The following is a 25498-nucleotide window of genomic DNA, read 5'->3' as shown; positions in this document are numbered from 1 at the left end:
ATGTTGAGAGAGAAGTATACCCGTCTTGGTTGGGATCACTTCAATGCCAAGGAAGTAATGAAGTGGTCCCAAATCTTTCACAGAGAAATGCGTAGACAGTGCTTCAATGAATTTGGCGATGAAAGAAGTGTCATTGCCTGTGATAACAAGATCGTCAACGTAGACAATGAAGAATGTTGCAATTGGACCCACGGTGTAAATGAACAAAGATGGGATCGGAGTGGGAGCTGCAAAAGTCGTGAGTGTGTAGGAATTTACTCAATGCGGTGTACCATGATCTTGGTGCTTGTTTTAATTCGTAAATAGCTTTTCTCAATTTGCATACATGATTTGGTTAAGTCTGATCAATAAACCTCGGAGGTTGAGTCATGTATACTTCATTCGTGAGATCCCCTTGGAGGAACACATTGTTGACATCAAATTGCCGAAGTGGCCATCCTCGGTTCAATGCACAACACGAATGGTGGTCGATTTGACAACGGGACTAAAGGTATCCTTGTAGTCAATCCCGGGGTGTTGGTGGAAGCCTTTGGCAACGAGACGCGCTTTGTAGCGCTCAATACTGCCGTTAGGTTGGCGTTTAATCCGGAAGATCCACCTGCAACCAACAAAATTACTAGAATTTGTGTTAGGGGTGAGTTCCCATGTTCCATTGTGCAGCAGCGCGTTATACTCCACGGACATGGCATGTCATCATTTGGCATCTCACAATGCTTGAGTAACGCATGTTAGTTCAATGGTGTCGGGTAGAGGATGTTTAGTGGTGTGATGAATTTGTTTGGGTTTGAAGATGTTATTCCTAGATCGTGTAATCACTGGATGGCTGCGGGTTGCAATTGGTGGAGGTGGTGGTAAGGCTGGTTGTGGTGGTGGATTAGAGGATGAGGAAGGTGGGTTCGATGGGGTGGGATTTATGGTAGACAGTGATGTGTTATTTTGGTTTGAGTTAGTCTGGGTTTTAGTTAAGAGGTCAGTTGTGGGTGGCTTGAGTGGTGGCTAAGGTTGTGATTCGGGTTGAGGATGGTTGTTGGTGGCGTCGATGCTGCAAACTGGAGAAGCAGCTGTTGCGTGGGGAGCAGGTAGCGGGTCGGCAACAGTTGTAGGAGCTTGCGATTGGATCGGCATTGGGACAGGAGGCAAGGCTAGACTCATTTGTTGGGCAGTGATTGGGAGTTGGATGCATGTGGGATTCATAGATGGTAATGGATTTGGAGGTGAGGAGTTTGTTGTGACATATGAAAAATGTGTTCGTGGAACACAACGTGACGAGAAGTGTAAACGCGTTTGGTTCGGGGTTCGAAACATTTGTATGCACTTTGAGAAAGCGAGTAGCCAAGGAATATACACAAACATGAACGGTTATCAAGCTTGTTTAGGGCATATGGGCAGAGCCACGAATAGCATAAGCATCCGAAAATTCGAAGTTTGAGATAATTCGACTTTTGATTGAAGAGTTTTTTATATGGAGATTGATACTGAAGGATTGGGGTGGGTAGTCGATTGATGAGATATGCAGCGGTTTGAAAGGCATAGGACCAAAATGAGGTTGGAAGAGATGTATTGTGAAGTAAAGTTAAGCCCGTTTCTACAACAAGGTGATGTCGCCGTTTGTCGGTGCCGTTGTGTTGCGGGGTGTGGAGAGGAGTGGTGAGGTGAGAAATACTGTGTGTGGTGAAAAAAGTTTTGAGTTTTAGATACTCACCTCTGCCATCGGAGTAGACAGAGATAATAGGATGTTGAAATTGTTTTTCGACAATTGGTTTAAAAGCACTAAAAATGGCATAAACGTCAGATTTTTTTTGCATAGGATAAAGCCATATGTATTTTGTAAAATGGTCGACAAATGAAACGTAATATTTGAAACCATCAACCGAGGTGCCCGGAGCAAGACCCCAAATGTCGGTGTATAGGAGTTCTAGTGGATTTTGACTCGAGAGAGTAGAAACATTGAATGGCAAACAATGACTTTTATTGCATTGGCACGAATCACAATATGATTTGGAAATGGATTTGAACGTAGGACTTGTGGGTAATGAAAATGTCATAACTACATATTTTTGAATGGAGAGAGAAGGATGTCTCAAACATCGATGCCAGTCGCAATGAGCTGCTTTCTCTCCTACGTACGCCACGGGTTGGTCTTTGTGTGGCCGTAGGGAGAGTGGCATCCGATAAACTCCATGCTTATGCTCGTCGCGCAACAACGTTGCTCCCGTTCGAAGATCCTTCACCAAAAAGATCGTGGCAAAAAATTCAATAGAGGTATTATTTTTGGCACAAAATTTAGAGACGGAAATTAAATTTTGAGTAAGGGACGGTGCACAAAATGTGTTAGGTAAAACAAAGGTGTTTTTGAGAGACGCAAGTTTTGTCGTCCCAACATGTGAAATACTCAAACCTGTCCCTTCGCCAATAATAATGTCATCTGGTCCTTCATGCTCCGAGTGGAGAGATAGGTTTGCTAAGTCGTTGGTGACGTGGTGGGACGCTATTGCGGGGCTGAACGTGTGGCTATTGTGTGGTGCACAACAGGTTCAGTATTTGGACGACCTTGGATACAGTAGCAAGTCTTGGCCTTGTGGCTGTATTTATCACAAAATTGACATAGAGGCAAAGAGTCATGAGACTAAGATGGGCTGCCCCACTGGGTGGGGTTTCTACGGGACTATTGGCTGCCGGAGTTGTTGTGGGCACCATGAGAAGGACCGCGTTTGTTTTGGGTACTGTTCCAGCGAGCAGCGGACGAACTAGATCGTGAATTGACAGTATACTGAGCTATGACAGGAATGACTTCTGCAGCTTTTTCTTCATGCTTAAGATAAGTTTCATAAGTGACAAGTTTGTCGTGTAATTCCTCAAATGAAATAAGATTTTCTCTAGTGCGAATTGCAGCCGCTAATTCTATAAATTCAGGACCAATTCCACGTAAGGCATGAATAAAAATATCATCATCTTGAAGGGGTGTATCAATAAGGGAGAGTTCATCAGCAATACCCTTTAATTCTCGAAGATATTCAGAAACTGACCTCAATTGACGCCGGATTGTGGACAACTGGTCCTTGAGAAACATTACCCAAGAATGGGATTTGTTGGCATAAAGGATGGTGAGCTTTTTTAGTGCCTCTTGAGAGGTTTCGCCGAATGTAATTAGCAGAAAAATAGATTCAAAAACTAAGGCTCCGTTCGTTTGGCGGAAAATATTCTCCCGAAAAATATTTTCCGGGTTTTCCGGTGTTCGGGGGGCGGAAAACGTTTTCCGTGGAAAAATATTTTCTTTCCCCCCCTCACAAAATAGCCTAAGTCTACGGAAAATGCCTTCCGCTTCTTCAAAAGCGGAAATCATTTTCCGGAGCTTCTTCTTCTTCTTCACTAAGGTCGCCGGCCGCCACCGCCGCCCGCCGGTCGCCGCGGCCGCCGCCGCTGGCCGCCGGTCGCCGGCCATCGCCGCCGCCCGGTCGCCGCCCGCCGCCGCCGGACGCCAAACGTTGGCCGTCGGTCGCCGGCCGCCGCCGCCGCCGCCGTCGGTAGGCCGGTCGCCGCCGCCGCCGGACGCCGAACGCGTTAGCTGTCGGTTCTCGCCGCCGCCGCCGCCGGGCCGGGCGTTAGCCGTCGGTCGCCCCGCCGCCGCCGCCGATCGCCGCCGCCACCGCCGCCGTCGCCGTCGATCGCCGGCCACTTGCCGCCGCCGCCGCCGATCGCCCGGCCGCCGGACGCCCCGCCGCGCCGCCGGCGCCCGACGAAAAATATTTTTCGAAACTTTTTCATATTGATCGCCGAACACCGGAAAATTATGTTCCGGAAAAACATTTTCCAGGACAATGACTTCCGGGAAAATATTTTCCAAAAGGAGAATATTTTCCGCCAAACGAACGGAGCCTAAGCCGAAAATGGCAGATAACAACAGCTAGTCTTAGCGGATCCACAATGTGCGTGCTAGACTGGCTGGTCCTGACGAATCAAGTGAAGGACAATGGTGTGTGCCGTCAACAAATCGGAGCAGATCATGCCCGATTAAAATTGCTTGAAGTTGTGCTCCCCAAGAGGGAAAGTTGCCGAATGTGAGCTTCATGGGAAGCTTAACAGTGTTGCCGATGGTGATGAGACCGTTGTGGAAGAGTTGGTGTTGTCACTAGTTGAACTCAACATGGTGGGATCGAAGGCTCGTTTGAGCTAAAAAGCTTTGATACCATATAAAGTTTAAGAGAATTGAGAGAATTCTGAAGAAAAGATTTTATGCAACTGATACATTTTCCATGCGCTGAGTACATGTATTTATACAAGAGATTAAAAGCCGTTAGAATCAATCAAATGGAAATTACAATCCCTTGATCTTAACACTTGCTTGTTATGTGAGATTCTTCCTTGACTTTAACATTTGTGTGATTTGATTTGATCTTGATTCCTTGATTTGTGCCATTATCCTTAACAATAAGGACTTGGATTTGGAGAGCAGGCCGTGTCCAAAACTTTCATAAGAATTCCCATTTAAAATCACGGCGAAAAATTCATAGCCGGGGAGTAGAATATAGGACGTATGAATTATCGGAAAGATCCCTTGATTCCTTATTAAGACTGTTTTGTAACAATCGGGTCATGTAACAAGTCGGTTCGCAAGAATTTGCATTCTTATTTGGGTTAATACTATAAAAAACCCCAAACTGATATAATTGTGACAAATTTACTCCAAATTAATTTTTTGACTACAAAAAAACACTAAACCGGTACACTTGTGACAAATTTATCCTCTATTAGTTTCCGTTGAATTTTACTGTCAAATTGCTGAGTGGGATGACACATAGCAATTGATGGATGTATCAGTTTTGAGTTTTACCACACTTAACAATTGAGCAAAAAATTTCATAGGTGTACCAGTTTTAGATTTTTGGTGGTCAAAAAATTTGTTTGGGGTAAAATTGTCACAGATGTACCAGTTTGAGATTTTTCATGGTATTAACCATTCTTATTAAAAGGGGTCTACAATTTTAAATGCGAAAGAATGGAATCACAAGAATGTGAGATTACAAATGTATTTTATTAGGGGTCAAATTATCGGTGGATTTGATCGTTAACTTTTATGAAGATGCGAATGAGACCTTTTAGCTTGTCAACAGTAATTTTCCTTAAGCTAGCGAGTTACTATATCCTTTACTTCATTCTCGGGTGAACTTTCTTTCTTTTTGATCTAGCGATCGAGACTACATATGAAACCGGTCTCGTGAATTGATAGATTGGACCGTTGAATTTTCGTGGAAATTTACATGAATAATTTCTGAAGCAATCTGGCCTGTTCCGTTCGGGATTCGGAAACGAAAGGTCCCTTTCAGTTGGGTATAACAAGTGATTAGTGTAAGTAAAATTCTAAACTCGAGTCAAGATTTATGCAAAGTGAAAGAGCAGCACTACTTCCGAGGTCTTCTTAATTAATACAATGCAACTCATTCCTAGAGGGAAAAAAGAACAAATGCTAGACATAAGAAAATTGGACATTTATATATATCAAGATGGATGGAGTATGAAGAGGAAATAGCTTGGTCGCCTTCTTAGGAAAGTTTTATTTTTAAATTTTCATTTTCTTTGCCAAGTCCAGAGAGTTTGGCAATTAAGTGAACCATATTTTAACGTTCAAATAATAGTTTCCCACCTCATTTGGTACACTGATTTTCTAAAATCTTTATATAATCAGTACTATTTCAGGCGGAAAAAAAGAAGATAAGTGGGCTCAAAAGTTTCTTCGGAGCACATTCGTAGGACTTTCCTCACGGCGGAAAGCTGAAATTGGCTCAAAGGCGAACGCATTTTCTCGAGTAGGACCAGCCACTCCTTTTGATGACAACGACGAAGGAGACGATTACCCTGATGGACCTCTGGATCCATGCTTGATGTGTAAGGGCTGCTTGAGATTCTCCTTCCAAGGCATGTTCTCCTACTTGGATAACCCAAAAATTTTCCTCTATTTTTTTCGATAAGTATGATTTAAGTTTCCTCTATTAATTTCCTCTGTGTAGATCTAGTGGATCTCTCTACTTGCGCTTTTGTTCCTGGTGAAATAAGGAGAGAGATCTCTGTACTTTGGGCATACACAACTCACTTGGTTTGGCTCTGTTCGGAGGATTCTAGGATCTTACATCGACATCAAATCTATTTGGTCAGCCGACTGTTAACATAACTTAAGAATCTTCTATGTTTCTGTATTCTAATTAATTTGTTCATGTTTTCTTTCTCATGATTGCTCTTTCTCGATTCTAATATGAATTAGATTATAGATATCTTAATACTAAATAGATAATAAGAAATAAGATTTTCTCTTTTTCATTTTTGAATTCATCAAATGAGATTTTCTTTTTCTTTTTTCTTTACTAATTCAAGTCAATTACTTTTTCATATTATCACTAAAATTTTGTTAGATAATTTAATTTATTGTTATATCATATCATGTGCTTTAATTTTCTTTTTACTGCGAATATACATGGATTGTTGATACGGTAGATAGGGTTCGAAATGTAGCACCTTGTCAAATTTGGTCGGTTTCTCGAAGTCCTCAGCGTCAAATCAAGTGAAGAACAAATAGAAAGAAAACGAGGGTAGTAGGCAACATATTGACTTGTGAAGTGGGCGATACCTCGTGTAGTCCTATGGACGAGACCCAATTTTTCTTATTCTTCTCAATGAGACCTCTATTTGAGATTTTTATAAGTGCTATAGTAAATTAATAAACAAATTGTACCGGCATTTCAGATTAGTATTGCATGTATTTGCCAATAGTAATAACCCTTTCTTTTTAAAGTCGAGATTCTCTTTTGACCCTAGAATTGCATGGGATATAGATTATGCTTCATCGTATTTTAGGAATCAATTTTCTATGCGTGCAAATTGCTCTGTGTTTGGGTCATCTGTATAAATTGAAGATCTAGGCTTAATCGGTTTATGAGAGCTTGTAGGATATTCCACAATATACCAAGTAATCGGGTTTCTGTACTTATGTCTTTGGGTAAAAAAAAATCATTCTTCTGCAACTTCTCAAATTGGTAAATTGGTAAAGGGATGAACCTGAGAAGAATAGCTTTCAATTGTGGGGACATTTGGCGCTACGCGTCAACTAGCTCTATCTATTTGGAGTATAAATTCAATTTTTGACAACAATTTCTTTTCCCTGAGTTGCGCAGGCATGTCTAGGAAAAAATGATAGAAAAAAGAATCATACCGTCCATGTTATTGGCATCATAATCTTTACTAATCAAAATTATTTAGGGTATATAACTGAAATAATTATTTAGCATGACACGGAATTTTGGACAGAAAAATAAAAGAGAAAAAAGAGTAGTTATTTTATCAGAGCATTTTCGAAACGATAAGATAAATTTTAAGCGATTCTTTTAGTTAATAGATGTACTTGAAAGCTCAATAAAATTTCGCCACGTCATTTCACAAATCATTTAAATGTATCCAATCTCTAATATCGTACTAAATAAACCACTCTAAATGCAACTAGACCAAACTATAAGGGAGCATCTTATTAAGAACTTGAGTTCACTTATGACTATATGGCACATTGGTAAAAAGGAAAAGAAAGGAAAAAGCAAAAAAAAAAAAAAAAGAGAAGGTAGGCCGCAATTTCCAACTTGTACTTGAGTTGATCGGGTCTTTCTTATCTCAAAAACAGCAAATTATTCTTGGGTCTGTTGAATATTAATCTGCAGCTTGGCTTTCCCGCGTACTTGTGGATGCTATTAGTTGCTTGAGAATAATGCTATGCATGCTAAGAAAATATACAAAAGATTGGTACGCTATATGACCGGGTGCGCTCTCTCTGCTTGTCGGTTGATAAGCAAGACGACAAGATGCCGCGAGTTAAGGATATAGCCTGGAAATTCGTGATTAGACTGAAGGGCGAGAAATGACGTTGTCCTTACTGCGAGGCTGAATACTCGGGAAAGGTTACAAGAGTGAGAAATCGCTTCCTTAAACACCCAAACAAAGGGATTTCCCCTTGCAAGAAAGTGCCCGAGCACATAAGCAAGCTATTGGATTGGTTACACAATCAGGTGGCTTTGGTACGTGGGGCAGGTATATTATCTGCTTGAGAATAATGCTATGCGCGCCGAGAAGATAATGCAAAAAATTTGTCTACTAACATAATGATGGGGTGCGCTCTATTTGCTTGTAGGTTGGTAACAAAGACGATATGGCGTAGAAATTCGTCGAGAGACCGGGGGACAACAGATGGCGTTGTCATTACTGCAGCGAAGAATACTGTGGAGACCTTATAGGAGTGAAAGGTCATTTGCACTTGCTTAACGTCCCGATTGAAGGGATTTCCATTTGCACAGAAGTGCCAGACCACGTAAGAAAGCTGATGCGGTCGTTACTCGATGAGGTGGCTGAAGAACGGAGCAGAGAACCCAACGGTCAACCGTCCAAGGAACCAAAGCCACGTGACATGTCGACTCAGGCTGAGGTGGCTGAAGAAGAGAGCAGAGAAGCCAACGGTCAATCTTCCACGGGGCCACCGTCACAGTCACGTGACAGCCTCCAGCTGTTTTTCCGTCACCACAAAGCTTCGAATATGGGGAGCACTTATTCACAACACCAGTGAGGGCGAACGACATGGCAACCCTCCCCTCTGCCCAACAACAAGGACAGCGTCAATTTCATCAGAGTTTAACAATGCCGTCACTGGAGCAAAATAGCCAGGGTATGTTCATGTGAAGTTTCTATACATTCATAGAGGCGTGGAGAAAAAACCTGTTATATTCTTCGAAGCGAACACGTCGTGCTTTTTAATCAAAGTGGTGACTCTTAGCTATCTCCGACAAAATATACTTTTTCCCGTGGAACTTTTCAAATATGAAGAGAGTCATCGCCTGTTCCTTAATAACAGTGCATCGAATGTGTTACACGCGTCCACTGGACCCACGGGATCCAGTAAACAAACTACAGTAGGCATTCTCCCGTGTACCAATCAACATATCCTAATTTTGATGAGCAGCACACACAGGTGAAAGCATATCATGTTCAACGATGGCTTTAGCGGAAGGAGTATCATTTCGTCTTGATTCATCGTATTAGCCACAATGTTCCATTCGATCTCCTTACCGTGAGGAAATGCAAATGAATGACCAGCAGACACCAACAGGGGCATCATCATTCCAGTAGGAAATGCAAATGAATGACCAGCAGACTCCAACAGGAAATGCAAATGATCAATTACCTGCTGTAGGTAATTCAAATTGCTTGCAGGATTGTAATCAACACTCTAAATTGCAAACTTCAATGGACATAGATCCCTCAATTGCATCACAACATACAAGTGAATTGAGGCAACAATCGTTGATTCGCAAGTTCCTGAGGCGGCAACAAATACAATAGGCCCATCATCATCACAAGGTGTGTCTAGATTAATCAACATTGTTACTATTGTTCCGTTAGATCCGTCATTATCCCCAAATTATTTTATTGAAATCTAACATATGATTTCTTTTTAAACAAGATATTGAACAGGGGTTCTCTAATTAGGAACATGCTGAGCATCATTGCATATTCATTGTAGACATTTTGTGTCATCAAGTTCTAGATGTTGTTTAACATGTTCCCATGGCTTGATTCGAAAGTCCAATTGTTGATTGATCTTATGCTTGAATATTTTATTGCAACCAACTTTGGTGCCCCTTCAGTGTCAAAGTGTTCCACATCAATCCATTAATCTCAAAACAACGCATCAAAATCCAACCGTGCCATCATCATCATGGAAAAACCATTTATTCACATGTCACCAATTAGTTCTAATGGACATGGATCCATGTATCCCATCTTCATCACAAGCTCCAAATAATGCTCCTCCACCTCGTCATTTTCCACCTATAGGCCTGGTAGGCCCAACGTCATCACCATGTATATGGTTATTTACCTAAATTAATCCTTATGTATTGCCATATTACATTATTATGGGGTAGCAAGAATGCTATCATGAGACTCTAACATATAGAATTTTTAAATTGCAGAATTAGACATGAATGAGGGTGCGCCAATGACGAGCCATCCAAACATAGGCAATATCTTTGAAGAGAATAGAGCTTTGAAAAGAAAACTAGAACTGCTCTATAGCAGAGAAACTGACATAAGAGATGAGTTAGAATTTGTTGAATTTCTATCCCTAAAGAAGCTGAGAATGGAAGTTACGAATTGGTTGGCGATTGTGGAGAAGCTTAGAAATGATTATACTGAAGCAACAAGCGAGGATTGTTTGCCACCACATCAACAGGTGGATATACCAATGCGAGAAGCAGAAAACTTTAGGAGACAAGGCAAAGGGCTATTTGAGCTGAGCGAGACCAAAGTCATTAAATTGTTAGAAGGAAAGGTGGTGGGAGAGGCATTTCAAAGAAATACTACAAAGATTTTAGAGTACCTAATAGGGAATCAAGTATCCCGATTAGGCATTTATGAAATGGGGGGCATTGGTAAAACGACTATTATGATGCACATATATAATAGGCTCCTCAAAGAAGCAAACTATGACAATGTGTTGTGGATCACGGTGTCACAAAATTTGAACACACAAAAGTTGCAAGATGACATTTGGAAGGCAATAAGTGTAGGCACACAACAAGAAAAGGATGTGAGGACACAAGTAGCGGTCACAAGCAGCGATCTTGTCCGATTGTTTAACCAAAAGAGGGAAGTCTATAATAATCGTCGATGATGTGTGGGAATATTTTGATCTTGAAGAGGTGAAAATCCCTGTTAGAGCGTATGAATTTAAGTTGGTCTTAACCACTCGATCATTTCATGTGTGCTGCCAGATGCATCGTCAGGAGAAGATAAAAATCGAACCTGTTTCTCAAAAAGAAGCCGAGAGTTTATTTTTGGAGGAGCTTGGATCCAAAGTGGCCCTTAATTACCACCCGCCTGGGTGGCGCTGCTGGAGCGCGCACTCTTCCTCTCGCAAAAGGTTGAGTGTTCGAATCCCGGGCGCCGCAGGGTGACTTAACCAGTGGCACGTGTGTGGTGGCTAGCACGTGTCGCCCCCAGGGTTTACTCCTCGGCTGTCGGCCGTGCGGGGGTTCCCTGGGTTACAAAAAAAAAAAAAAAGTGGCCCTTAATTTGAAAACTAAAGCAGTTGGGAAATCCAATGTTAAAGAATGTGCAGGCTTGCCGCTTGGAGTCATCATGATGGCAAGAAGCATGCGAAGAGTGACCGATATGTTTGAATGGAGGGATTCCTTGGTGAAATTGAAAGAATCAAGTATGGGGCAAACAGATATGGAGAAGAAGGTCTTAATGAATCTAAAATTCAGTTATGATCGCCTTGGTAATCCTGATGTCCAACAATGTTTCTTATCTTGTGCACTTTATCCAAAAGATGAATTGATTGATAAGTTCGAGTTGGTAGAATTCTTTACTGACCAAGGATTGATTGGTGGATTGAGTACGAAGAAGAAACAATATGATAGAGGCCTCACCATACTGAACAAACTGGGAAATGTTTGTCTATTGAAAGCTCACGGGAGCAAGATGAAGATGCCCAATTTGATTCGAGACATGGCATTGCACATCATGAGTGCAACTTCCATAGTAAAAGCAAGAAAGTGGTTGATGAGGATTTTGCCTGAAGAATATTGGACGGATGCTTTGGAGAAAGTTTCTCTTATGCGTAATCACTTTATAGAATTTCTATTGAACATGTCACCAAATTACCCTAAACTATCAACTTTTCTATTGAATAATAGCTTGAGGGGGATGATGTCATCCCTGATTCTTTCTTCAAAAATTTATGGGGGCTAAAGGTTCTAAACCTAAGTGGATGTCCTCTAACAGAACTTCCAAATTCCATCTCGGACTTGGTAAACATGAGATCACTGTTGCTTAGAGAGTGTTGGGCATTGCGCCATATTCCTTGTTTAGGGAAGCTCACATCTCTAAGAAAGTTAGACGCTAGTGGCTGTCGTTGGCTTGAAGCGCCCAAGGGTTTAGGAATGTTGGTGAACTTGAGATACCTTGACCTAGATCTTCCATTTAGATGAAGATTACGCAAAGGAGCACTGAGGGGTTCACTAAAATTACAGTATCTTAAAGTTGTGGGGGGGGGGGGGGAGGGTCTGAGAATGTTGGTGAACTTGAGATACCTTGACCTAGATCTTTCATTTAGACGAAGATTACGCAAAGGAGCACTGAGGGGTTCACTAAAATTGCAGTATCTTAAAGTTGGGGTAGTGAATGGAGAAGACATTACAAAATTGGGGGCATTGGAGACACTTGAATGCTACTTTGAACATGCGGATGATTTCAACGAGTGTATAAGGGTTATCGAGCAAAGTAATCATCGCTATTACTATCTCTCTGTGGATCAAGAAGAATCATTGTTTGATGTGAAAGTAAGTAATGATGCTCAATTTGGAAATATGAAGAGGACAGTCTCCATTTTTGGGTGGAGTCATGCTATTGTGAGCGTGGGAGGGGAATGCACCGGCATTTTTATTTTGATTCCCCGAGATGTGCAGACATTAACAACATTATGTTGCCATGGTGCAACAAATTTGTCTGGCATGGGTTCGCTTGAATACCTTGAGGAGCTAGACATAGAAGAATGGGAAAACTTACTGATGCTCTATGGAGGACAAGATGAAGTAAATGATGTCTATGACTCCCCTGGCCCGACCCGTTACCCCCTCCACTTCCTAAGCCTTGGGGTTTTGAAAATATCTTAATGTCCGTAATTGAAGTATCTCTTTGGGCATGGATCTAAATTCTACCTTCCGCATCTACGGGTGATTAAAATAGATGAATATGGGGAAATGGCGAGGATAACAGCAGCAATCACATCACCACCACCACATCCGCTCCCAGCCTTCCCTAGTCTAGAAGAGATTTTTGTTAGGTGTTGTGATAAAATGAAGAGAGTGATGCAATCTGAGTGGCTACCCCACTTCACTAATTTGAGAAGAATCACAGTATTCTTTTGTGAGAACATGGAGAAGAAAATCGGAAGTCCTACTCCTAACATGACAGTTGAAGAGATTTCTCTTGAATCTCTTTATGTATATAGTTGCGATAACAGGAGAATGTTGTTACCACATGAGTTGGTGATCCATCTCCGAAATCTTCAAAGTATCAACATCGATTTCTGCAAAGGAATGGTGGAGATGATAAGCGGAGCGGGACAAGGCCAAGAAGGAAGCATAATGACTCCTATAAACAACACCCCTTCATCCTTCCATTCTTCAATTTCTCTCCCAAAGCTGATGAACTTGTACTTACATGATCTACCCCAGCTGAAGAGCATATGCGAAATCCCAATAAGCTATGATTCCATGAAAAAATTGAGTGTACAAATGCCCAGAACTAAAGGGGATTCCTTTGCAATTGCGATTAAGTGATATTGAGGACCTTCCGTATATTTGGGTGGAAGATGAGGAAAAGTGGAAGACGCTGATGTGGGATCATCGCGATGCTCAGGCTATTTTTCAACCTTATCTCCGAAAAGGGGAACACGCTAATAAAGGAATATCTTTTTCGTCGGAGAGACCGTATTCTCCAGATGCTGCAGGTTATGAGTTAATTGATGTAATTGCTTCACTTCTTAAAAGTCCTTACGAAGATGTAGCTACTCAGTCTATAGTCATGCAGCTCTAACAGTGGCCTTTTGCAGAATTGTTCGCCAAGGGAAAGGATCTCCTGCGACTCTGCTCTTGAAGAAAGCCCAGCTGCTCGAGCATGCTTTCCTGCAAACACAATTCAAGTTGCCATATGAAATGACTTTTTTGATGTGGCCACACTTTGTGTATTTTGAACGCCGTCCCATGTTTTATTGACTACTGGAAATAAGTCATCTCGGAGGACAAGCAAAGAGATGATGTTTTTGTACAGCCCTTTCTCATTTCATTTTCCTTGTCAGATTAGATCCTTGCAAGCAGATGGTTTGGGTGAAGACCACTTGTATTCCAGAAATGTGATTACCCTAGAACGTGAAAAATAAAATTTTTGAATAAAAGTCCGCAATTCAAGTTATTAATATTATGGCTGAGCAAAATTGCCTAGTGGCTTGATAGCTCCGACCTTAGTAGGCTCCGTCAGGGCCGAAGTTAAAACTTTCTTAGGGCCTGGCCATTCCAAGTTCAGTTAAAATGAAGAATTTTATTATTGCGTGCCCCTGGGGCATTAATTGAATATCATTTTAAGGAAAGTTTGCAATTTCCAATTCATCATCCATTTTCGTATTATATGCAATCAATATATTGATAACATCGATGAGTGTTTCACCTCATGCTCCTCGCCCAGGTCGCTAGTCGCCCTCGCCAGATCCGGTGAGCGCAGCACTCGCCCAAGCCGCAAGCCGCCCTCGCCGAATTTGGCAAGGACGGTGGTGAGGGTCCAGCCCTCGCCAGCCCTAGCCTGTGGCCGGTTGCCGGCGCTAGCGACCTGGCCATGGGCCAAGGAAGGAGGAGAAGAAGAAAAAATAAATGAAAAATAAAAAGAAAAAAATATTGAAAAATTCAAAATATTATTAATAAAAAGAAATTTTGTACAATTACCAAATGCATTTCTATTCTTTTTCTATTCCAAAAATAGAAATTTTGGGCAGTTACCAAATGCCTTCAAATGCTTAGAAATTATTTTCAGGAATTAAATAAAAAAGAATCATTTCTAAGCAGAAATTGTTTTCGGGAATAGAATAGTTACCAAACGCACCTTTAGCAACATATTGCCGACTCCTCGACCTCGGAAAAATTTCGAGGTATAGGGTATTCAGTTTTTAGGGATGAGTATATGTATGTAGGGAAAACACAAATGTGGCATGTTATACGTTGCTCCAAAATAATTTTATACGACTATTGAACAACAACATGCACACGTAAAAATTTGACGTAAATAAGTTGTAGCGAATTAACAGTGCAGAAACCGAAAGGATATAAAGTGAGTGTGGGCACTTTTGAGCTCCGTTAGTCTACATTCAAACTGTTTTCCTTTGTCAAATTATCCAGACTTTTTTCCTAAAATGTCGTGCATGCTTCTCCTTCCAGGTACCATGAGAAATGTGGATGTGAATTTGGAATATGTAGACCGCACCAAAAATCAGGGACTTCTTATGAAATTTATGCTCGCAACAAAAAAATAATTTGGAGGCAAATCTTACCTGATCCCATGCGCCCGATCTGTCAGAAGCACGTAGAGACCATAGAGCACTTATTCACTCTCTGTTCCTAGACGCAATTGGTGTGGGCCGACCATGCGCTACAGATTTGAATCTCAACTCAAGGTTACTCTAGATTGGAAGGATGGCTCATACAAAATAAAACAAGATCACTTGATTTTGAGCTCATCGCAGCCGTCCTCTGGTACGTTCGGAAAGCTCGAAGTGAGCATGTCTTCAGAGCCCTCACTCCAGATCCGACGAAGATATTGGAATCAGCTCAGGGTATGTTGCGCAGCTACATAAAGTGGAGCCACAAAGTAAAAAATAGCATCTCAGAGCAGATTTCTCTTGGCTGGATCCCACTAGAACGGGGCACTTTGAAAATTTAACATAGATGGAGCTTTTGTACCATGTCAGCGTCGACCAGACGGTCGGCCAAAATTGGCCGGATTGATTAAATTGTCACAAATGCAAAAGATTTAGCAATGAATTGGCAAAAAATAACGGTTTATAACTTAAATGGCACAATTATAATAGATTTAGAACTTTTTTGGTAATTCTCCCCAAATTAAGATTTGTCTGGAAAGTTCACGCCTAGATCAAATTTGCTTCCATTTGATCAAATTTGATCAATTAGAAGTGGATCCATTGCACAAAAGTCCTCATCCGGGACTCTTAGATTTTTTGTTTCTTTATCGATGTATATGATCACCGTGCTCCCAAAAAAGTTCTGGCTTCTGACTCTCATTTACGTCCCGATAGATATGCACTTGAGCAGGGTGACCTCCCTAAAGCTGGTGCTGAAAAGAGCAGGTTTCTCTTCTTCTTCTTCTTGACTTTAGATGTGATGTTTTAATTTGGCATTAGTTGGTACATGCGAAAAAATGAATTTTAATTCTTGTTTGCACCTGCTTTTGGTGTTGGTTATGGTTAATTTAGTTATGTGCGGCTTGTAGAGGATTGGCTTTTGTTGACATTGTGCTGTTCATTTCATGGAGGTTTCGTTACTTGGGTTCTGTTGCTGAGAATAGAGGACGAGCACTTCATGTTTCCGAACTTGAGGAGTTGTTGAGTGCTTGCACTGAGTTAGAAGTGAGCTTCATAGTCTTCAATCATCAGTGGACCCTTAATGCAAATATTGCATAAATTGATCAATTACAAATCCATTGTGTAACAGGCCACTCTTTATTCTTTACACATTCACAATCTCCGTGGTTTTTCCAACAATTAGTCTTTCGTTCTGATTAACTAAAAATGACAAAACAAAAAAAGAACCTATTGGATCTTGGAGTCGACCCTGGAACCTGTGATAGGGTAGGTTCCGGGTTCTACGTTTTGACGGGCAAATTCTAGGTTCCAAAAAATGAGAAATTTAGACCCGATGGTAGGTTTCAAGTTTCAAGTGGACCCTGTAAGGAACCTGAAACCGCTCACCGCTACACGCAGCACCGGAGTTTCCATTTCATGTGGCTAATGATGATGCTACACAACTTTAGTTGAAATAGCTTTTTGGGACAACAAGGACTAGATCCCATATCCACCGTTTTTTTTTCTGTCTTATCTCTAACTCTCCCCTTTTGTAAAATATGAGAATCGAACTCCACACCTATGATACTAGTATCCCCACCCTTCAAACCTTTTATCAGCAGCACTGGACTCCATTTGCACCGTTTATTTATAGCATTTCCTACAATTTAGGAACAATGCTTTCTGTGAAACAAGTCATGCCAAAGACGGCGTTTAAGGCATCCCCACATCTTCACCATCCATCTCGCCGATTCGATGGCCAGAACCCAACCCCAACCCGCTCCCCCTCTCCTCCCCCCCCCCCCCCACCCCACCTTTTTCGAAACAGGACATGTTGGTGTCAGCGCCAACCGTAGGACCAGCCCACCCCAATTAACAAGGGTCGCCACTGACGACGTGGACATGTCAAGAAGGGGCGGGGTCAAAGCAACGGACGGCTCAGATTCTGCGGGGCTCGGTCCTACGCCTTGCCACGTGATCACTAGCAATTGGGCGGACGTACGACCGAGGGGGACAGGCCCACGTGAATGATGAGCTTGGAGCGCATGTGGGCCCAGGGGGAGGGTGGGGCCCGTTTGGCCGAGGGATGTAATTGTCTAACGTTGGGCCGATGGATCTCAGCAACTGTGCTATTGTCTCTTGTGGCAGAGTTCCTCTTGATTCTTTACCAAAAGCTGTTCATTCCCATTTACAAGAGCAGGTCTATGCCTTTGTTTCTTTAGGAATTGGATCTACGCCTTCAGCGAAAGAAAGACTCTTTGCTGGATTCCTGGATGCTGATCAGTGCTTCAGAATCTCAAGAACAGCTTCTTAGCTCTACTTCTTGATGTGCTTCTTTGCCACTTACATGCATCTGAATCTTCTTTTTATGTCCTAACCAGTATGTTGCTTCGTCTTCAACTTTGCTATTTTCCATTTGTAAGAATCAAATAAAGACTCCCCAACTGGGCATCCTTATTTAACTGGATTACTTCTTGTAGGATATTGATAGAGACGATGCCTAGAGAAAAGGATCCATTTCGGAGGTATGTGACGTTCCTGAATCAAAATAACAGCAAGTGGAGGTGTAACTTCTGCAAACATGAGAGTGGTGGAGGGGCTACAAGGATCAAGGCTCACTTGGCTGGAATTGGAGGCTTTGGTATTAAAGGATGTGAGAGAGTTGATGTTAATGTAAGAGCAGAAGCTAGGGAGGTACTGATGCCTAAAAAAGTGATGGACTTGAGCGACCAAGGCGTATCTGAGGAAAGGATACGAGGAAATGCTAGAGCAGCTCCGAACAGCACATCTGATCCGCCAAATGTGGAGGGAGGAACCAATTTACAATTTCCACAAGGTACGCAATTCCAAATTACCACAGAAAATGGGCAGTTTAGTAAAGTAAAAACTAATTGATCTGATCTTAGTTATGATTTTAAGTTTACTTTTGTTTCTTAATGACTAAACATCCATTTCACGGCCTGCCAAGGCAACCGGCTTCCCTGCGCCTAAACTTCAAAATTTTCCTAATGAAGCCAGCTATATGAATTCGACTAATCCCGTCATGCATCTCAATCAATCACCAGGTGTGCCTCCTTTGACACCACAAACTCGCGGATGGATGGAAGAGATGGTGCAGGCAGTGAGGGAGGTCGACATCGCAAACCTCCCATTGGATGGTGCAACCAGCTACACGAGTGCATCTAATCCGCCAAATTCATTCTTCCCTAATTCACCAAATCAACTGTTGCCTTCTTTTACCGAGCCCCTAACATTAAATGCACAACAGAATCCAAGTGCGCCATTGCCATCACAAAACCGCCAGCTCCTTGATAACACTTTTCAGAGTGAGTTACCGGCGTCCATTATGCCTGGTCCCATTGCATCAGATTCTCAACTCACTAACATGGCCACAACCAACACTCCCCAGCATTCTAATCAACCAGATCAGAGCTTTCATGGGCAGTGTGGACATGGCACTGGTTTATCTCCTCCATGGGCATCCATGGAGATAGAGCCACCTATTCCATCACAACCTTTCAATGGACCTCTTATTTTCGAGCCACTTAATTCCCCACTGCAGATTCCAGACGACATCATAGATACAGTGGGCCCATCAACATCAGAAGGTATACAATTAGCGATTGATATTACATTGGTGTTGTTAATGAGGGCCCGTTGCACTTGTTAAGTATACTTGATAAGGAAATAATTTCATTCTCAATGCATTGATTACATATAATACAAGAGAGATGACCCATTGGGAATTACAAACTATCCTTAATGAGGTGTTTAACAAGGGTTGCGAGAGCACTTATTGATAAAATCCATAATAAATTTATCATTCACTTGGTCTCTATGTAAACCCCATGTTGCTTTGTTATGGGGAGTAAGAATGTTTTGATTAGAGTCTAATGCGTGAAGTTGTGGCTTATAAATTAGGGATGCCGAAACATGCACCAGCAGGGGCATCATCATTCCAGTATGACCGATTACTTGACGTAGGTAATTCAAATTGCTTTCTAGATTGCAATCGGCCACATATATCCTGTGTAACAAGTGTAACCAACACTGTCCCGCATCCTAACGAACCACTTCCAAGCTGCAATGAAGAGTGTGGAACCGAAACCAGGTCATTTCCCCTGCAAGAATCGATGGACATATATCCTCTAACTGTATTGCAGCCTACTAGGGGCCCTCACTTTTTCAAGGCAACACATGTCGATTTGCAAGTCTTGGAGGGTGGAGCAAATATGGCCGGCCCATCGTCATCGCAGGGATGTCTTGATTTACCTAAGGGTTCCTTTGTTTAGCAGAAAATAAATAATTTGAAAAATATTTTCCAAAAAAGGATCACTTGTATTGCTTAAAATAATTAGTTAATGAAAAACATTTTCGTTATCGATAATAATTTATGTCTAAACATTTTCGCAAACTATGAAAAAAATTTCGTTCATCATTTTTGTAAGAGATTCAAGCGCATTTTTTTGAAAATGTTTTCTAAAATGTTTATTTTCCGCAAAACAAACGTACTCTAAATAGATACCGTCATTCCGAATAAATCATAGATATTTCCAAATTATCTTACTCGAGTGAGCATTGATGCTTTCATTGCAGAAGTGATACTTCTTTGTATTATTTACTCTCCCTAGTAGAACTCAAATTCATCTCTTTCCATATAGCATCATTTCCCAATTACAGTGGTATCTTTGCATATTCTATATGTCTGATATCACTATCTTTTTACTGAGCAGTTGCTTTCATCAAAATATTTTACTTACACGCATGTTGATTTTAGTTGTAAATGTTTTTTCGTGATCAAATTATGTATGTTGTTTTACCCATACCCGGGGCTTAATTTGAAAGTCCCAATGATGATTTATCTTACACTCGAATATTTTAGTGCAAGCAGCTTTGGTGCCCCCTCAAAATCAAAGTGTTCCACATCAATCCATTAATAATGAGACAAGCAATGTGCAGCAAAATACAGTTGCACTATCATCATCATGGAAAAACCATTTAGTCGCATGTCTCCCAACAGCTCTAATGGACATGGATACATGTGTCCTATCATCATCACGAGTTCCAAAGAATGCTCCTCCGCCTTCTCAGATTCCAACTTGTGGTACAGGTCTAATAGGCCCATTGTCATTACTAGGTATATGGTTATTTACCAAAATTAATCCTTATGTTTCACCATATTATGTTATTAGGGCAGCAAAAATTCTGTGATTCTAACATATGGAAATTTTGAATTGCAGAATTAGATGTGAACAAAAGTGCGCCAACGACGAGTCTTCCGAACACAGGCAGCAACTTTGAAGAGAATGGAGCTTTGAAAAGAAAATTCAAACGACTCTATAACAGAGAATATGACATAAAGAATGAGTTAAAATATGTCGCATCTCTATCCCTAAAGAAGCCAAGAATGGAAGTTGCGAATTGGTTGGCGAATGTGGAGAAGCTAAGAAATGATTTCCCTTGTACTAAAGCAGCAAGCGAGGATTGTTTGCCACCACATCGACAGGTGGATATACTGATGAGAGAAGCAGAAGACCTTACGAGACATGGCAATTTCCTTAGTGGACTATTTGAGGCAAGAGAGATCAAAGTCAGTAAATTGTTAGAAGGAAAGATGGTGGGAGAGGCATTTAAGAGAAATACTACAAAGATTTTGGAATACTTAGTAGGCAATCAAGTATCCAGATTAGGCATTTATGGAATGGGGGGTGTTGGTAAAACAACGATTATGGTGCACATACATAATAGACTCCTCGAAGAAGCAAACTATGGTAATGTGTTGTGGATCACCGTGTCACAAGATTTTAACACACAAAAGTTGCAAGACAACATTTGGGATGCACTAAGTTTGGGCATACTACGAGAAAAGGATGTGAGGAAACGAGCAGCAATGTTGTCCAATTATTTAACCAAAAGAGGGAAGTTTATAATAATCCTCGATGATGTGTGGGAACGCTTTGATCTTGAAGAGGTGGGAATCCCTGTTAGAGCAGATGGATTTAAGTTGGTCTTAACCACTCGATCCTTTGATGTGTGCTGCCAGATGCATTGTCAAGAGAAAATAAAAATCGAACCTCTATCTCAAAAAGAAGCTGAGAGTTTATTTCTGGAGGAGCTTGGATCTGAAGTGACACTTAATTTGGAAAATGAAGGAATTGTGAAGTCCATTGTTAAAGAATGTCCAGGCTTGCCGCTTGCAGTTATCACGATGGCAGCAAGCATGCGAGGAGTGACTGATGTGTTTGAATGGAAGGATTACTTGGTGAAATTGAAAGAATCAGATATGGGGCAGACAGATATGGAAAAGAAGGTCTTAATGAAATTAAAATTCAGTTACAATCGCCTCGGTAATCATGAAGTTCAACAATGTTTCTTATCTTGTGCACTTTATCCAGAAGATAAATTGATTGATAAATTCGAGTTGATAGAATTCTTTATTGACCAAGGATTGATTGGTGGATTGAATACAAGGGAGAGACAATATGATAGAGGCCTCACCATACTAAACAAATTGGAAAGTGTTTGTCTATTGGAAAATTATGAGAAAGAGGTGAAAATGCACGATTTGATTAGAGACATGGCATTGCACATCATGAGTGCGACTTCCATTGTAAAGGCAGGAAAGGGGTTGATGAGGATTCCACCTGAGGAATATTGGACAGATGTTTTGGAGAAAGTTTCTCTGATGCACAATGACATTAGAGAATTTCCATTGAGCATGTCACCAAATTGTCCTAAACTATCAACTTTTCTATTAAACAGAAGCATGTCGTGTGATGTAGTCATCCTTGATTCTTTCTTCAAACAATTGCTAGGGCTAAAGGTTCTAAACCTGAGTGGATGGGATCTAAGAGAACTTCCAAATTCCATCTCAGACTTGGTAAACTTGAGAGCACTATTGCTTTCACATTGTTCTGGATTGCACCGTATTCCTTATTTAGGGAATCTTAGATCTTTAAGAAAGTTGGACGTCAATGGCTGTGTTTGTCTTGAAGCACTCGAGGGTCTAGGAATGTTGGTGAACTTGAGATACCTTGACCTAACTGATACACGGATTAAGAGATTACCCAAAGGAACATTGGGTGGTTTGGTAAACTTGCAACTTCTTCTAGTTGAGACAGTAGATTTAGAAGACGTTACAAAATTGTGGCCATTGGAGGCCTTTTTATGCTACTTCGAAGATGTGGATGATTTCAACAAGTGTGTAAAGGTTATTAAGCAAAGTAGTCCTCACCGTTACATGCTCGGAGTGGATCAAGAAAAATTGAAGTTTTATGTCAGAGTAATTGATGATGCTAGATTTTGGAATAGGAAGAGTGTCGAAATTCATGAGTGGAATCATAGTATCGTGAGCGCAAGAAGGGAAAGCACTGGCATTTGCATTTTGATTCCCCAAGATGTGAAAAATTTGACATGGCGAAAATGCAACGGTACATCAAATTTGTCTGACATGGGTATGCTTGAAAACCTTGAGAAGCTAAAAATAGAAGGATGTAAAAATTTGCGGGTTCTATGTGGAGGACAAGGCGAAGAAATAATGGACATCCATGACTCCCCTGCCCCAACCCCTGCCCCTCTTCTCTTCCCAAGCCTTGGGGTTTTGAAAGTATCCGGATGTCCGAAATTGAAGTATCTTTTTGGGCATGGGTCTATATTCTACCTTCCGCATCTACTGAAGATTGCAATTAATGATTGTGAGGAAATGGTAGGGATAACAGCTACGGTTACATCACCATCATCATATATGCTCCCAGCCTTCCCTAGTCTAGAAGAGATTATTGTTGTGGGGTGTGATAAAATGAAGAGAGTGGTGGAATCTAAGTGGCTGCCCCACTTTCCTAATACGAGAAGAATCACAGTAATCAATTGTGAGAACATGGAGGAGATAATCGAAGGTCTTCCCCCATACAATCCAGTTGAAGAGATTTCTCTCGAATCCCTTGTGGTAAATTGTTGCCATAACATGAGAAAGCTGTTTCCGCATGAGTTGCTGATCCATCTTCAAAATCTTCAAGATATTGAGGTCGACTATTGCAAAAGAATGGTAGAGATGATAAGCAGAGTGGAACAAGGCCAAGAAGGAAGCATAATGACTCCCGTAAACAACACCCATTCATCTTACCAGTTTTCAATTTCTCTCCAGCTGAAGCGATTTCGGCTATGTGATCTACCTCAGCTGAAGAGCATAAGTGAAGTCCCAATAACTTGCAATTCCATGGAATTTATGAAGGTGTCCAAATGCCCAGAACTCAACAGGATTTCTTTGCGACTGCGATTAGGTGATATTGAGGATCTTCCGTATATTTGGGTGGAAGATGAGGAAAAGTGGAAGACACTGATGTGGGATCATCCCAATGCTCAGGCTATTCTTCAACCTTATCTTCAAAAAGTGGAACACGCTAATGAAAGACTTTTTTGGGGGAGCTCGTGTTCTCCAAATGCCCTAGGTTAATGAGTTATTGATAAAAATCCTTCACTTCTTTAAAGTCCTTGCAAATGTAGCTTTTTTGTCTATGGTCATGCAGCTCTAACAGTGGCTTTTGCAGTATTATCCGCCAAGGGAAAGGATCTCCTATGACGCTGCTCTTGAAGAAAGCCCTGCTACTCGAGCATGCTTTCCTGCAAACTCAACACAAGTTGCCATGTGAGTAACTTTTTTGGTGTGATGTACCTTGTTGGGCAAAAGGGACGTTATATTATATATTTTGAATGACGTCGCATGTTTTATTGAGTACTGGAAATGAGTCATCTCCAAGGACTAGTTAAGAGATGATGCTTTTTTGTAACCCTTCCCATCTCATTTTCCTTGTCAGATTGGATCCTTGTAAGCAGTTGGTTTGGGTGAAGACCACTTATATTCTGGAAGTGTGATGTCTTTTAAAATCTGTATATATCTTTATCTACACGATTATGCTCAATTGGATCACAGTACAAGATGCAAGTTTATGGTATTATGCAAAAGAAAATCCCAAAGTTAGTGGTCAAAATTGACTATCAAATGAATTAGCCTAAAGTTACCGGAAAGCTTTTTGATATTTGATAAAAAAATGCATTCATACATGAGCTGAAAAATGGTGTTTGGCAATGAGTGTCTCGTCAAAAGTGCATCTAATGCATTGTAGATGCTTCAAATAAAAAATAAAAAAGAATGTCAAAGACTAAATTCCTTAGGAGGCATAAAAATGGAAGCAGGACTATTTCATTTTCAAAGCCTGAGAGACAAATTCCGAAGATGATTGTGGTCCACTAATTGTGCATTCGATGAAGTGCCCATGTACCACTTTAGAACTCTTTTAGCAAGACCAGCTTTGCTCCCTTTCATACGAAAATCAATTGGATGCTTCAATGAATATCATTGATATCAAGAAGTCGAAGTGAAAGAAAGGAAAAAGGACTTATGTAAGTGATGCATGGAAAGGACATGGCGATTGTATTTTGGTAATGATTTGCATAAGATGATGTCATGTACCGAATGTTGATTGTGAGAATAGCTATGCAAGAAATAATAAATGGGTGTTGAATTCATTGTTGATGCAAGGAAGATCACCATATTTGAGTGTTGTTATGTGCGCTATTGTTATGTGATTATATATATGGAAACTATTAGGCTATGTTTCCATCACCCATACATTTGGTGGAGACGATGCCTCAGAGTTGGGATACCTAGTGTGTCAGGATGCTAGGGGAGTGTTTCATTTTGTTATGCCTCGAGAGTGGAGATGTCCCATGTGTTGGGATCCCCCAAGGAGTGTTTTAGAATGCCTCGAAGTGGAGATGTCCTGTATGTCGGGATGCCCAAGGAGTCAGGATGAGATTGAAATGTTACTAATGAATATGATGCATGTCATTGTGTATGTATAAATGAAGAGACTCACACGTCTAATTGGTGGTAGTTGTGCATCACAATATGTTATGTCATCTACTTTTGAGTGAATAATCACATGCAATGTTGTTATCCATTTACATGGGCATATCATGATAAAAAAGATAATGCATTTACTCCCATACTCATCATTCATGATTATCTTGTGTTGTTTGTTGGTACTGGATTGAGTAGTAAGATGATCTCTTATCTTAGACTTAGAAATTTCTTTTACTAGGCTTCGGCTCACCCTTTATTTTTTAAATTTGTACGATGGTCCCTTGGGTATGTCGATGAAGGGGACGAGATGATGCCGGAGACCATCAACCTTGAGTTGGATGGTGGCTTGGTTAATATTTAGGCTCACTTTTGGTTTAGTATGGGAGTAGTGGTGTTAGTGGACACGACTTTCTTCCCAGGATTTTTGTAATGTATTGTATTTTTTTTATATTATATCAAGTCGGTAACTAAAGGTGTTA

The 25498-nt window shown here is 41.0% G+C and overlaps 1 protein-coding gene, 1 long non-coding RNA gene and 2 pseudogenes across 2 annotated transcripts; all 4 read left to right on the top strand.

Moving 5' to 3' along the window:
- The first annotated feature begins 7738 nt into the window (after positions 1 to 7738).
- LOC115675053 (uncharacterized) lies at positions 7739 to 8593 on the top strand (annotated as a pseudogene).
- Positions 8594 to 9718: 1125 nt separating this feature from the next.
- On the top strand, positions 9719 to 13862 carry LOC115675048 (putative disease resistance protein At4g10780; annotated as a pseudogene).
- Positions 13863 to 15844: 1982 nt separating this feature from the next.
- Positions 15845 to 16304, top strand: LOC130139643 (uncharacterized). Its single transcript, XR_008817744.1, has 2 exons — positions 15845 to 15943; positions 16129 to 16304. It is a non-coding gene; the product is annotated as an uncharacterized LOC130139643 (long non-coding RNA).
- A 735-nt stretch (positions 16305 to 17039) lies between these two features.
- On the top strand, positions 17040 to 24022 carry LOC115675059 (probable disease resistance protein At4g27220). The gene is made up of 7 exons (XM_056317052.1): positions 17040 to 17537; positions 17638 to 17993; positions 18223 to 18765; positions 20040 to 20110; positions 20228 to 20294; positions 20398 to 23604; positions 23704 to 24022. The coding sequence occupies exons 2-7, from the start codon at positions 17654 to 17656 to the stop codon at positions 23733 to 23735; spliced, it is 4260 nt and encodes a 1419-aa protein (XP_056173027.1). The 5' UTR covers positions 17040 to 17537; positions 17638 to 17653; the 3' UTR covers positions 23736 to 24022.
- The last annotated feature ends 1476 nt before the right edge of the window (positions 24023 to 25498 follow it).

This window comes from Syzygium oleosum, unplaced genomic scaffold (assembly GCF_021117445.2).
Source record: "Syzygium oleosum isolate NSW1041296 unplaced genomic scaffold, Sole_v2.1 Sole_v2.13, whole genome shotgun sequence".
NCBI lineage: Eukaryota > Viridiplantae > Streptophyta > Magnoliopsida > Myrtales > Myrtaceae > Syzygium > Syzygium oleosum.
Note: the sequence above shows the minus strand (reverse complement) of the source record. Positions and strands in the feature narration are given on the sequence as shown.

Excerpts from the sequence above, each read along its gene's own strand:
- LOC115675059 (XM_056317052.1), top strand. The coding sequence starts at position 17,654 with ATGCCTAGAGAAAAGGATCCATTTCGGAGGTATGTGACGTTCCTGAAT. Across the intron at positions 17,994-18,222 it reads CAATTTACAATTTCCACAAG|GTGTGCCTCCTTTGACACCA; the intron begins GTACGCAATTCC and ends ATCAATCACCAG. Across the intron at positions 20,111-20,227 it reads TTAATAATGAGACAAGCAAT|AATGCTCCTCCGCCTTCTCA; the intron begins GTGCAGCAAAAT and ends CGAGTTCCAAAG.